The following is a 14,351-nucleotide window of genomic DNA, read 5'->3' as shown; positions in this document are numbered from 1 at the left end:
GATCCTTATCATGAATAATGCTGCTCACTCTCCAAATTATGGGACAAGGATGGAGGGGGGGGGGAAGCTCTGGGGAGAGGGGGCTGCAGAGGGGGAAAGATCTGGGGCAGGGGCACAAGTGGGGGCAGTGGTACCCTCCATGCAGGGTACCTGGCCCTGGCAGTGCCCTGGTAGGGGATGCAGTGATGAGCAGGAGCCAGGGCAGCGAGCACTGGGGCAGGCACGGGATCCAGCCATGCGGGAGCAGGGGCCCGGCAGCCCCGGGGGCTCCAGGCACCCCTGCCCGTGGGTCTCTAACCTGCCACCCCAGCGTGTGGGGGACCCCTTTGTTCTGGCCCGACTTTGCATGTCTCCCAATGGAGCAGGGACTGTCCTAACCTGGCTGGCATGCAGCCCCTGAGTCAAGCTAATCCCAGCGTGGGACTGGGATGGGGCTGTCTAATTCCTGGGGAGCAGGCAGGAGGGGAGGGCACTGACACTTCTCCTGAGCTCCTGTGTTATACAAATGAAAGGTTTTTAGTGGGAAAGACTCCGGGAGAGTAATACATCTCCCATATTGATCGCAGGCCAGGGACCAAGGCACGGCTTAAACAGTAATTGATTTCTAGCCGCCGAGATGTGTTGGGGAGCATTGATTTAACAGCACTGCAGACACACTGCTACTAATCTGATTAAAGTATTTAGCAGAAATGTTATTCTTTAAAAAAAAACAGAGGGAGGTGATGGTGCTGCCTGGGGCCGGGGGGCTGAGGCAGGGCTGTGCAGCAGGGTCAGCACAGCACCCCACCAGCGGGGGCCTGGGGACGGCTCTTCGCCCGCAGCCATCCTGCCAGAGCTGCCAAGGATGCATGCGAGCCCGGCAGGACGCAGCCGCAGCAGGGCCAAGGACGTGTGCCGGGAGCGTGGGCGACACGTGCGCGAGCGCCCAGCCAGCCGCCCTGCCGAGGCGCCCACCAGCTGCTCTGGGGACAGAGCAGATGCGGGAGGAGTGGAGGCAGCCTGCAGAGGTGGCCCTGGTCAGAGGCACATTCGGCTGGCGGAGCGGGCACATGGCCCACACCGGTGCCGCAGCAGCCAGGGAGGTGCAGGAGCCGAGGTCTGGCAGTGCCCGCAGCCCCAAGCCCCTGCTCCCCGCAGCCTCCCCGGGCAGGAAGGAGATGCTGAGCCAGGGGACCGTGCGCACTGCTGGCCCTCCGGCCACTCAGCGTCCCCATGCATGCCCCTTCCCTGCCTTGTGCCCTGCTGTGGGCGGTCAGGCCATTGCGGGGAGCTCTCGCATGCCGTCCTCTCCTGTCCCTCTCCTGCCCCGCTCCTGAGAGTGGGGACAGATGCTGCGCTGGTGGGGACGGGACTCCCCCACGCCATTCCCAGCCCCCACAGAGAGGCACCAGCTGAGCAGGTGGAGGGGTTCCTGCCACTCCCCATCACACACATCAGCCCAGTTAATTAACAGGTGATATCAAACAAATAAATTATTCCTGCTTCCTATTGATTCTAATTTACTGGCCCCTGGAGAGCCCGGGCTCGTTTATCCCACCTGTCACCCCTGCTTAGCAGCTGCACTAACATCTGCCCTGCTCCCTTCACCTCTCCCGTTCCTCCACCTTCGGGGCAGAGCTGGGCATGGCCATGGGGCCCACACTGCCCCACGCCGCTGCCCCTCACCCCCTGGGACACAGCTGCAGCCCAGTCTGCTGCTTCTCCCAGGGACGGCGGATGCCCCAGTGCTGGCAGCACAGAGAGGGAGCCTGGCTGCCCATTCTTCCTAGGGATAAGCTTCATCCAGGGATTCCCCAGCCACTGCCAGCCCTTTCCCCCCGCCCCAGAACCACAAGAAAGGGTGGAGGTGCCATTTCTGACTGCCCAAGCCCAGCCCCATCTCCCCGTGGGCAGCCGGGCCCCCAGCCCAGGCCGTGCCCAGCAGCACAGCAGCCGGATTTCCTTACTGTCCTGGAAAGAGGCCACCACTGCCCACGCACCAGCCTTTGATGTCTGCCTCATCTGCGGGAGGCTGATCAAAGCCCAAGCCCCTCCCAGCTCCCACCCCTATGGATGCCGGATCAATAAAATCAATCCCGGCTCAGCTGCTGACTGCACAGCCCTTTGCTCCGGAGCAGGCTTGGTTGGGAGATCCTGAGGAGGCACAGGGTCCCCGCATCCACCCCTGCCTGCTTTGGGGGCTCAGCTCATGGTTGATGCCATGCTAGTGACGTGTCACTAATACCAGCCCAAGCTCTCGGGCACGATGGCAGCAGCTGCCAGCCCTTGGCAGCCAGGACAGCCTCCTGCTTGGGTCCGGGCAGTGCCCAGCGATGTGTCCTGATTCTCCTCCGGCTGAGGCACCGCTGCCCAGCTGTGCCTGCGCAGGGCTGGCCTTTGTCTGGCAGGAGCCCCCGAGCTCACATGCAGCAGCGCAAGCAGCAGCGTGTGTGCCCTCCTCTGGGTGCAGGGATGTTGGCTGGCTCAGTTTGGGGATGCTCCGGGTAGCAGCCTGGCGGCACAGAGCTGGTGGTGAACTGGATGCAGCCAGAGCAGCCCTGGCCTCACCTCAACTCCTGTGAACGACCAGCCATGCTGTACCGGGCCTGCCTGCCTGCCTGCCTGCCTGCTGCTCTGGGTGCTGCCGCTCTCCAGAAGTGGATGAGCTGGATTTCCTCAGGTTGGACAGATTAAATTGATCCCAGCCAGACACCAGCGGCAGGCAGCTTGCCACGTGCCTGTGGTTCAAGCCTGCCCAGAGCATTTGGTGCTTGGACAGGGGTCAGCCAGCATCTGGCTTGGGAAGGGACACACAGAGCGCTGGAGTCACTCTTGGGGACCCTGCGGAGCCCCCGGTGCTGTCTGTGCCTCCCCAAGCCCTTGGACATTCCGCACGCTGCTCTTCCCTTGCAGAAAGCTGAGCAACAACAGCCCTACTGCTGTGCCGAGGGATGGCTGAGGAAGAGCAGCAGATGCTGCTGCGGAGCCCTCCCACCAAGGCGGGGGGTGGGGGGGGCTGCAGGTGACTCACTCGCCCTGGATGATTCATCCCAGGCGGCTGGCGGGAGCAGCCGGAGAGCCAAGGTGGATTCAGCCATGCCAGGATGTCTCGCCTGGAGCCAGCCCATCACCCTGGCCACCAGCCCTTGGCTGAACCACACGCCTGCTCCCACGAAGGCGCTCCCCATGGGCACGGCCTGGCCATAGCCGTGCCCGGGAGCTGCACCCACCGCTGACCCACCACCCGCCCTACGGAGGCTGTGGGGTGCCCAGCAAGGTGGGAGGCTGCAGCTCCCAGCCGGGTTTGGCACGGTCCCACGGCGTCGCGCGGCCGGGCGCGTGTGGGAGGAGCGGCTGGCAGCGTCGCAGCCGGGAGATAAGCTCCCTGCTCATCCTCATCGCATGTGACGGAGGGAGATTTATGGCTCCGAGCTGCGATTTGTGCGAGGCTCCAGCACACAGTATTGATCACTCCTCCCGCTGCTCCCTCACCTCCCAGCCCCTCCTGGCGAGGCGGGCAAGCCAGCCCTGCCTGTTAACTCTTCCAGACCTGGGGACCCCTGGGGCTGCGTACCCCTCTGTGCTGCGGCAGCTGGGGCAATAAGGAGCATCCAGGTCCAGGCTGGCTGGTAGGGACCCCCCTCGCCAGGCTCCCTCGCAGGGAGGGCTCTGTGGGAAGGACCTGGGCACCGGGGCAAGGCTGGCAGCGGAGCAGGGGCAGCGCAGGCTGGCAGCTAGTGCCGTGCCAGGGGGACCAGAGCTGGGCCAGGCCAGCGCCAGTGTTGGTGGGTGCTGTAAAATGCCAAGGCTGGGATCTGGCAGGTGGGACCTGGGACACCAGAAACCCCTCTGATGAGGAATGAGCAGACACCAGAGAAAGCAGGATGCTAGGGTCCATCTCTCAGGAAAAGAGCAGTGTTTTCCTCAGCCGGGGCTCAGAGCAGAGCGAGCAGGGGTGGTTTGGCTGGGTTGGCAGTGGGGAGCACCCCTTGGCAAGGAGAGGGGCCAAGGGGGCAGGGGGAGGCGGGAGGAGAAGAGCTGTGGGCAGGGCCTGGCTGGTGTGGCCAAGGGGACGTGGTGGCAGGCAGCGATAAGGTGACAGCGCGGAGGCAATGGGGCACGGCGCCAGGGATTAGTGCTGAGCGTACAGGGATGGCAGGTGGTGACACGGGGATGGTGCCCAGGGGACAGCGTGTGATGGCCACAGGCAGTGCCAAGGGCACATGGACAGCAGTCCAGGGGCCAGCCAAGGGACTGGTGCAGAGGGGATGGGGACAGGGGCAGCGGAGGGGGGACAGGGACTGCGTGTGGCTCTGCAGCAGCAGCAGGAAACGATGTGTGAAATGAAGAGTTCCTGCCCAGTGCCCAGAGGGAGTGTGCAGCATACTGAGCAGGGGCTGGGGCTGGGGAGGGGGCTGCCGGGGGGTGCATGGCCAAGGGGGTCCGCAGCACCGCATGAGGACCCTGACTGGGGGGGCTGCTCCGCAGCATGCGGCTGTGCCTCTCCTGGAGCGGAGGTGGGAGGGGGGCTCTTGGCACGGGAGCCGTGGGTGGCTGCCATGGGGCTGGAGGCTGTGGGGGGCACAGCCCTGCTAGGTCAAGCCCTCGCTGCCCCCCTCTCTGAGACGCCCCAGCCCCATGTACCCGCACCCCCCCCCGCTTGCTGGTTTCCCGCTGCTCCGCGGAGATAATTAAATCTGCTATTTCGGCAGGTTCCGCATCCCCTGCCAGGCGGATCCGCAATCAGCCTCGAGAGGGCCCGGAGCTCCCCCACCTGCGTGCCCCCTCCCGACCTCCCTGCCATCATGCCACCCCCACGCCGGGGCACCTTGCCTGGCCCTGCCACCTCTGCCTGCCTCAGCTCCCTGCCCGCCGGAGCGACCTGCCTGCCTGCACCCTTGGGGACAATCCTGGATGCTTGCAGGAGGGGTAACACACTCCTCTCCTGTGTTGGGGACATCTCCCCTGCCAGCTCCAGGGTTGCAGCCCCATGCCAGCTCCTCTGGAGTGGTCAGCCCCATCCCAAAAGCCAGCCTGCCTGCAGAGGGACCCATCCGGTGGGTGCCACAGACCCCGAGCGCAGGCAGGCACAGCTCCCCACCAGCTGCCCTGCGTGCCCAGCTCCTCATCCGTCCCCAGTTCTGACATTATCATCTTCCCGCGGCACCCGAGGAAGCTTTAAATAATTCACAGAGGTGAGCTTGAGCACAGATGCTCCCGCAGGCAGCTGGGTGCGAGCAGCCAGGCAGCGGCTGGGTGGCAGAGATAGCAGTGCCGTCCCTGCCGGCTGCCCAGGGCCCACTGCCACCTGCCAGCCGAGAAGGAAGGACCTGGGCTTGGCGTTCATGGAGGAAAAGCACTGGGAGCATCATTCTGAGACAACTCAGCAGAGGTGGGAGGTAAGCAGGGTACCCAGGGAGCCCTGGACCACGAACCCCCCCGCACCCAGCCCTGCGCCATGCCCTCAGCCTGCCCAGCTCTCCCCCCACGCTCCCCTCTTGCCCCCAATCTCCTGTGCCAGATCCCAGATTGATTCCTGAGAAAGCCTGTTGTTAAGCTGGCAGCTCTGGCTGTAAATTTGGATCAATAATTTAAGGGGGTAATACTATTAATAGGACATTAAAATATCTGCTCTCGTCTGAGGTGTGAAGGTGGAAGTGAAGGTGAGGGTGCCTGGATGACCTGCACAGCAACCCCCGGTCCTGCCAAAAACCCTGGTGCTACCTGTGCTGGTGCGGTGGGGAGAGCGGCAGGCGTTGCTGTAACTAATCGCCAGCTGTGCCAGGAGAGGGGAGGGCAGCATCCATCAGGGAGCGGGGTTATTGATGGACTCCGAGGCTGCTATTACCTGCCAGCCCTGCTATTACACACACTATCACTCAGCGCCTGGCCACGGCTGCCACGCCAGCCCCTTGGCAGTGTCTTGGACTGCACCGGCCGGGAAAACCACTGGAAACAGGTATAATTACATAACACAGGGCCCACCGGCGATGTTTCGGCTGCAGCCCCATTACCTGTGCTGCTGGCTACACATTGCACTGGTGCTGTTCAATGCTGCCTGGGTCGTACTCCGAGCCCTGTGTCTCAAGCCCCGCAGTGAGCCAGCACCCGTGGCACATCCCCGCTCCACCCCAGCACCTTCTCCATCCTCCGCAGCCAGCCTGGCTCAGCTGCGGGCAGGAGGCAGCCCCTGCCAGACTGCAGCGGGGAGCTGGCCTCCCCTCAGCCGCAGGTGATGCTCTCAGGAGCCGCCGCACTGTGACACCGAGAGCCCGATGCAGCCCGGCTCATTTCGGGAGGATTAGTCCATGATCCCCCGCTGCCCAGCCCTGGGGAGGGCGGCTCTGGGAAGCAGGGAAGGTGAATTTCAGGGAGATTAACTCTGGTCCCCAGCAGGTTGGGAAATGGAGGTACATCTGCTCATCCGAATGGAAGGAACAGCCGCCCCGTGGGGGAGCAGATAAAAATAGGCTGACATTTACCTGCCAGCCCCAAGTAGGGCGGGTGGAGGGCACCGTGGCCAGGCCGTGTCCACCGAGGGATGCAGGCATCTGCTCGAGTGCCAGGCACTCGCAGCCCCGCTCTCTTGCTCAGGCTGTAGGGACAGTGTACGGCATGTGTCGGTGTGGCTGTGCGTGTGCAGGGCAGTGCCCTGGGGCAGCACCAGTGATGGGGAGCCCTGCCGAAGCAGGGACATGTGCACGGCACACACAGGCATCGATGCCAGGGCGGTGGGATAGCCAGACATGGGTGCCAGGGCTGTGGTGTGCTCAGGGCTGCCTGTGCATGGATGTGGGCAGCAAGGTGGCTGGCAGAGATGTGGGCACCTGTGGCATGGGCAGGGGGTGAGCTCGGGACAGGGCTGGTGCCTGAGTCTGGAGCCTTCTGCAGTACTTGTTCCTCCTAGGGACGTGGTAGTGACAAGAACAGGCAGGGCTGGGATCCCTGGCAGAGGTGCCCTGGGAGATGCCCTGCAGCCTGGGCTGCTGAGAAGGGCTGGAGGCACGCTCTGCTCTGCTCAGGAGCCAGGGGATGCCACAGCGGCTCCTCCCACCTCTCTGTCTGCCCACAGCAGCCTCTGTCTTCCAATACACCATGGACCAGGGCTGAGCATCCTTCTACGATGGCATTAACATTTCCCATCAGTGCTGGCAACTCCTCCTTGGGATGACACTTGCCTCTTCACAGACATCTCCAAGCAGCACAGGCCAGCTGCTCCGCAGCCACAGAGGTCAGGACACCTCCTCGGGCATCAATGGCTTGGCATCCCACCACTGAGCAGCTCTTGACGTTGCTGGGTGCCCAACAGCTCAGGGTGCCTGCCCAAGCCGGGGCACAGCGGTCTGGCCCGCAGGCGGTCACCCAGGTCCCCAGGGCTGCAACAGCCCTGCTGGCACTTCTGTCCCTGGGGCACAGCCGCACCCAGCCCTCACCTGGCCCGGGGCACCCAGCCTGGCCCCAGCCAGCCTGAGCCCAAGCCGTGAGCACCAAGAGGCCAGCACACGGCTGTGGCTGGAAAGGGTTAACAGCTGTGAGAGCAGAGCCTCCCCTTCCTCCCCCTGCACTGTGTTTTACAGGCCAGAGCTATTACCAGGAAATGTTCCCATCAGCACCATTGATCCCCTTGTTTACAGCCCCGTAATCCTCAGCTGTTGACTCAGGAGCAAAGATGAGAGGAGGGAGAAGGTGGCTCCCTCCTGGCCATCACCTCTGCCCTGCCTGCAACCCCGGGCATCGCCTCTGCCCTGCCTGCATCCCCACGCAATGCCCGCCTGGCTCCAGCTCACCGGGCTGACACGTACCCAAGCCCTGCAGCGCCTGGCTGGGCACCAGCGTCTCTGCGGCCGGTGGGGAAACGATGGAGGGTGGCACGGTGGCAGGAGCCTGACTGTGGCAGTGGCCACCGCCCTGCATGAGCTGGCACACACAGGCGGCTGCGGGTTCCCCCTCGCTGGCGGTGCTCTCCCAGCGCGGCTGTGCCTCCCGCCAGCTGCCTGACACCTGGTCGCAGGGCCCCGTGCGGCAGCCCCGTTTCGTTCTCATTAGTGCAATGAGCGGAGCCGTCACGCTAAATTAGGGACCCTCCCGATTCGCAGCTCTGCATCTGCCAAGCCAGCAGCGGCTGCCAGCCAGGAGAGCCCGGCACAGCGGTGGTGGGCACCCACTCGGTGCCCCAGGGAGGCTGCAGAAAGGGATAGGCAGCCCCCCAGGCTGCCCACCAGCCAGCGGCATGGCAGGCCTGGGGTGCCAGCTCCCGTTGTGGGGTGCTGCCCTTGCACAGCCCTGCCTGCCCCTGTGCGTTGGCTCTCCCCCTCGCAGTGGGGCATGGGTGGCTCCCTGGACCCCTGTGCCAGGGCTGCAGCTCTCCCTCACCCTTGGCCAAGCTGGGATCATGCAAATCATGGGCCGAGCATCTGAGGCAAGAGGGCTTGTGTGGCATCCATCACTGGGACTCTTCATGAGCTTTTTTAATTCTTCCGGCTCTCATAACACTAGAGCTCAGCCACCTCCCTGTGCCGATGCCTATAGCCATATATATCCCCACACTGGCTGGGAGGGCAGGATTGTGCCTCCCTCTGCCCGCTTACACTACTGCTTGGATGCAGCCCATCCACCAGACCCTGCTCTGCTGGGACGGGATGTGCCCTTCCACAGCCCTCCAGGCAGGGATTTGCCTTCCCTCCCTCCCAGGCTCTCCCCAGGGTAAGGAGCCAGGCTTCCCAGTCTGGCTGGAGCAAGGCTGCGGGTCACAGCCTGCCTCAGCTGGGCGAGTCCCAGGGCTGGGCTCCCCGTCCTGTTCTTTCTCAGCTCGGCTTCATGGCACAAGCCCTGCCGGAGCATCCCCAGCCCAGCGCAGCCCCGCTCTGCACGGGGCTCTGCCCCAGCCCCGACAAACCCCTCATCAAACCAGGCAGCCTTACAGCCTGCAAAAACTGGCCCCTGGCAGCTTTCCCTTTCCCCGATCCCCAGTCACGGAGGGCTAGGATCCCCTCATCAGCACCCCAGCAGTGCCCCAGGTTGTGGGTGCTGGCACAGGGGTCATGCCCAGCCCTCCCTGCCCCCCGGGACGTCCTGCCACCAAGCACTCACTGTCTGGAAGTCGCTGCCATTGCACTCCTCGCTGCCGAACATGCAGTGGACAAGCATCTCGCCCAGGTCCAGCTGGTGGCCCACGCGCCCATAAAACTCCTCCAGGTCGAAGGGGCGGTTCTTCTCCTCCTCGCTTATGGCCAGTGTCCCCAGCAGAGCTTCCAGCCTGCTCCTCTCCACACTCTCCAGCACCAGGGGCCGGCCAGCCCCATCCAAGAGACCCAGCATCTCCCCTGCCCAGTACAGGTCATGGCCAGAGAGCTGCGAGAAGCGGGCAGAGTTGAGGTTGCAGAGTGTGACAGCAGGGAAGGTCTTGTTGTGAGCCGTCTCCTCTTCCAACTGGGTGCTGTGGGGGTACTGGAAGTACAAGCCCACGCACTTGGCGTAGGCATGGACAAGGAGGCCCAGCGAGCCCAGGAAAGCCAGCAGCCACAGCAGGTTGCGGGTGGTGTAGCGCTGGTGCCGGAAGATGTGCTGGATGCCGTGGAGGGTGGAGCGGCCGGCAAACTCCTCCAGGCTGCACAGGCGCTGCTGCGGGGCTGGGGCATCGCATGCCGGGTGCCTGGTGGGGCAGCCCCCCATGGAAAGGGCTGCCGAGGGCTGGGGGGGACCCCAGGGGCGTGGGGGGGGCCTCTGGGCTTCCTCCAGCCACATCCTCCCACCCAGCTCTGCCTCTCCCTGCTGAGCCCCAGGTGCTGGAGGAGGTTTGAGGAGTGGATGACCAGCACAGCGACGGGCAGTCCGTCGGTCTGGGCTGTGCGGCAGGCAGCATGCGCCAGTGCCGGGGTGGGACCAGTGCAGTGTGGTGCTGCCTGCACCCTGCCCTGAGCAGGAAGCTCGCTGAGTGCCGAGACCACAGACGTACTTAGCAATCGACGCATCCTGCAGGAACCGGAGCCAGAGGCTGAAACATCCTGGAAAGCTTGGGCCGCTCTCACCACCTGTCCCCTGGGGGTGCAGGCAATTAGCTGGAGTCCTGCTCACTTACGCCATCTCCATGCACTTAGTGTGGGCTCCCCAGGGAGGGAGAGGCAGGCAAACTCCTCACACTCCCCTGCCAGGGCATGTAAGAGCCACCCAGGCAGTGCTGCATGGCCCTGGGTCAGGAGAGGTGCATGGGCAAGGGTGTCTTGGGGGGCAACGGTTCTTTGGCCATGGGGACGTGAGGGGACCTCAAGCTCTGCACCAGCCTTGCAGGAGCACAGCTCTGAGACATCGGGCTGGCCAAGGAGCCAAGATGCTGAGTGCTACTCTTGTCACGGGTCCTGCACCCTTGGGCTCGAACACCTCCTCTGGGCTCCCCAAAAGCTGCGAAGGGTCAGGCTCCTGCGAGCACAGGGCGAGGGTGTGGGGTGTCAGGGCACTTGGGGGAGCAGTGACACAGGCCCCAGGGGAGCATGGAGTGCTGGTACCACCTGCATGCCATCACGGGGATGCTGCCAGGCTCTCTGGCGTGGCACTACCTTGAGGCTGGGACCTCTGGCGTGGCGCTGGGGCCTGCACAGCTCAGCATCCCTCGCCCTCGAGGTGTGCAGGAAGAGGTAAAATCTTTTATGAGGCCAGTGATATAGCTGAGAAGCACCAGTGTGCCCAAAAGCTCATCTCCCTTTCTGAACCATCTCAGTTGGTCTAGTAGAAGATACTGCCTTTCCCTACCGGGCTCGCCACGCACACACCCACCTAGGTGTTTCGCTGGCAGTGGGAGCAGAGTGGACACGCAGAGCAGAGCCGTGTCTGTGGGGCCAGGTCGGGACTGGGGAGGATGCCCAAGCTGGGAGGGGGGGCTGCATTCCCCCACCCTGCTGCCCACACCAGGTGCAGGAGCCTTCTGGGAGGGAAGATGGGGAAACAAGAGGTGAGGATGCCCAGGCAGAGGGAGGAGGTGATGCCCAGGTCCAGTGGGGCTGGAGGGGGGCGAGAGGGATGGGCTCTGTCCTGCAGATGCTCAGACCTGGCCGGGCACCCAGCGGGGCCCAGAGTGGAGCGAAAGGCACTGCAAGGTCCCACAGTGTCTGCAGCCACGGGCCGGTGATGCTAGCCCTGCCCAGCTGCGCTCCCCTGGCCTGTGCTCCCCAGCACAGCTCTAAATCCATTAGCTTTGCATAATTAGATTTTTCTCAATTACCAGATTATGATAATTAACAGCTCATTTGTAGGAGGCAGTGCCTAATCCCAGCATCATGCTTGGCTCGGTGCCAGCCTGGCTCATGTAAGGCTGTCGGCGCTGGGACGGCAGGCAGCAGAGCAAACACCGGCACAGGGAAGCCCTGCCAGGAACCCCTAAAAGCTTTCCACCACTGGTGACTTAGACCTTTCCTGCACTGCCTGCCCAACACAGCCTGCCCAGAGGGGTTGGTCCCCAAAAACAGGGGGGGGATGAGAGCCTGTGCAGGGACAGCATCCACCAGTGAGGGGAGCCAAGCAGGGTTTTAGAAGCAGCTCAGGCACCCACATGGTGCTGGAGATACAGAAAACATCCTGCGAAGTCTCCTCCTGCAAGCAGCCACCAAGCGAAACCATGGGAGAGGTTAGTGTCATGGGATAGGCTGGACCAGCTGCAGTCATTAAGGGGCTTGTTAATGAACTTTGCTAGTCAATAATGTTGCTGAGGAAGGATAGGAGAGCAGGATAGCGGGAGGCAGCCGCTGGTAAGGTACCAATCTTCATCACAGGAAGGCAGGGCAGTCCAGGCAATTACTGCCTATCAACACAACTTCATCCCTAGTAAAATAATAGAACAAATATTACGAGAAAAATGCTTCTGAGGACCTCGAGGGCAGGGGAATGGGGAACAATAAAGATGTGCTTGGAGCTCACACAGAATAAATCTGCCCAGTCCAACTTCATTGCCTTTTTTGGGTAAAATTGCTAAATGAATCGATGGAGAGGAGACAAGAGGTGTGATATATCAGGCTTTTATTAAAGCATTTGATATAACATCTCAGGGAATTAATTCCAGTTGGTGGGGACAGCCTGGGCTGGGTGCAGCCGAGGAGGCGAGGGTGATGGGGCAGCCCCGTGGTGGCATCCCGTGACACCGGTGTATGCAGCGCTTGCGAGGACAGCCCCTCTTCTCCCACCCCGGGTGAACATGCCTCAGGTCCGTGACCTGGCTCCCGGGGTGGCTGTGCCAGGAGCACCAGAGCTGCATCCAGACAAGCTGCATCCCATGCCCAGTCCCTATGGGGCAGTGCCCTTAGCCAGCCCAGTACCCCCACTGCACTCATTCGGGGCCACCACCTCTGCATACCCAGGGCTGTCCTGCAGCCTCAGGACTCTTCTGCTCCTGCCATGGGCTCTGCCTGCAGCGCTCTGGCTGGGAAGCGGCATTGAGTGCAGGCAGCGGTCATGCCCAGCCAGGCACGACTGGCTGGGATGTCTCAAGCCATTCCCGTGTGTCTCCTTTGCACGGCATTTCTGATGTTCTGCCATGAGCGTCTCCAGGCGGGGGATCTGGTCCTGCCTCTCTGCCCAGCATGGGCGGCAATTGCAGCTCATACAGGCAATAAATCAGCCTGCTTGCCCGGAGGTGGCTGTGTGGCCCCTGCTGCTTCAGCTCGAATTTCCCAGTCTCAAATTACCCCGCGCTGCCTGAGAGCGGACTGGTTTTGTGCCGCTCATCTGAACTCCCCCAAGCTCCGTTTCTGTTGCCAGATTTTACCAAAGTGTCCCTGTGTCCCAGAGCAGCATCTCCCAGCGCCCGGTCCCTGCGGGCGGCCCTGCCGGGGAGCAGAGCTGTGCCAGCCCCGGCTGCTCGACGCCACGGGGAGCCGGACGAGCCTCAGCAAGGCAATTTCACTCAAGCGCAACGGCATTTGCTCCTCAGCCAGATCAGCGCAGGGTCAGAGGTCCCAGGCCAAATTTTGACATGTTTTTCTCAGCGGGGAGCAACCCAGAGTGTGGGTTTTGCTGGAAACCACCTGGAGTGTTTCTCCTTGAAAACAGTTTCTCCTGACAGGGTTCTTTTGATGCTCACACTGGGAGCACCACACACAGCAGTTAGTTACACTCCTGGCTGGAGCCTCCTTTCCCCTCACCAAGGAGTCCCTCTTGCTGTTCCCTTCAGCTCCTTCCCCTATCCCAGCCGTGCCAAGGGGCCAGGGGCTGGCGGTGCCGGAGGTGATGGCAGGCTCTCTCATGGGAACAGCTCTGCCAAGGGGCAGCGAGCGAGGGAGTCCTTCTGCCGACACCCACAAAGTGATGGGGTCCCTGGGAGCCACGAGATGCCGGGGGAAGCTGGTGGAGAAGGGGCTCGCGAAGGCACAGGGTACCCTGGTGCCTGGCCAGCCAAGCTGCTCCATAAGAAAGGCACTAAATATCCGTGAGACCATTCAGACATCCCAAGTGGGTGTGATGAGCAAAGCACCAGTGCTTCAGGGGCCAGGCAGAGAGTAAAGACCTCTGTGGCATCAGCAGATTCCCCCTACACCGCCCACTTTTGGGGTGACAGAGGAAGCTATTAAATGAGGTGCGTCCGCAGCGATCCCAGCAGCAGCCTCTCCCCTTCCTGCTATCTCCTCTCTCCCCGCAGCCTGGCTTCTTCCTGCACCACCCTCTTTCCAGCTCCTTGCGCTGGTGCTAATCCCTTAATCTGTGCAAAGCAACAATTTTCTGCATGGCACAGCAGCTGGTTTGAGATCTGCATCCCTCCTACCCGAAAGCCTTATCAGCAGCAGGTATCAGGTGAGGCAGGCACCATCTACCTCTGATAAACCCATGTTGTATTTTGTCCTATTTCCATTTATCTCTGAGCCCGTAATTATCTCTCGTCTCACAATACATTGCGCTGCCTTGCGCACTGAGGGACGGAGGGGACGCGTGCTTTGCTGGGCAGCCCTGGACCACAGCCTCGTGTTGGTGGGGTTCAAGAAGATGGTGGGGCGATGCTCAGGGACAAATCCTGCCCGCCATGCTGGCTGTCAAGCCGTCTCTCCTCTCTCCACACCCAGGCTGCGTTCCCTTTAATCTCACACAGCGGTGGAGATGGATTTTCTCCCTGTGAGCCAGATGTGTTGCATGGAGCATAAACACCCGCGACAGTTGTTGTGCTCCTTGGTGCGAAGGCATCAGATGTCTGCATTAAAACAAAGCTCTCCACTTAATTACTCAGGCTGATAATTCAGTGCGTGGAGGCGGCTCTGGCTGAGAGCAGAGGGCTGGATCACAGCTGGGACTGGAGAGCCTTGGAGTGCACATTAATCCCGGCTCTCGCAGCCCTGATTAACGGTGCTGGAAATCTGCCTGCCCTGCTCATTCCTGGGGGAAGGTCCATCCCAGCACCC

General features: G+C 62.4%; 1 protein-coding gene across 1 annotated transcript in view; it reads right to left on the bottom strand.

The window, feature by feature from the left end:
- ASIC4 (acid sensing ion channel subunit family member 4) overlaps positions 1–9,723 on the bottom strand; it is a 65,135-nt gene extending 55,412 nt beyond the window's left edge. The window contains exon 1 of the mRNA XM_054830098.1: positions 9,070–9,723. Within this exon, the coding sequence (XP_054686073.1) occupies positions 9,070–9,723 (654 nt within the window). The remainder of the gene's footprint in view (positions 1–9,069) is intronic.
- Between the last annotated feature and the right edge of the window lie 4,628 nt (positions 9,724–14,351).

The sequence above is a fragment of the Grus americana genome, chromosome 6, assembly GCF_028858705.1.
Source record: "Grus americana isolate bGruAme1 chromosome 6, bGruAme1.mat, whole genome shotgun sequence".
Classification (NCBI taxonomy): domain Eukaryota; kingdom Metazoa; phylum Chordata; class Aves; order Gruiformes; family Gruidae; genus Grus; species Grus americana.
This window is presented reverse-complemented; position numbering and strand designations above follow the sequence as displayed.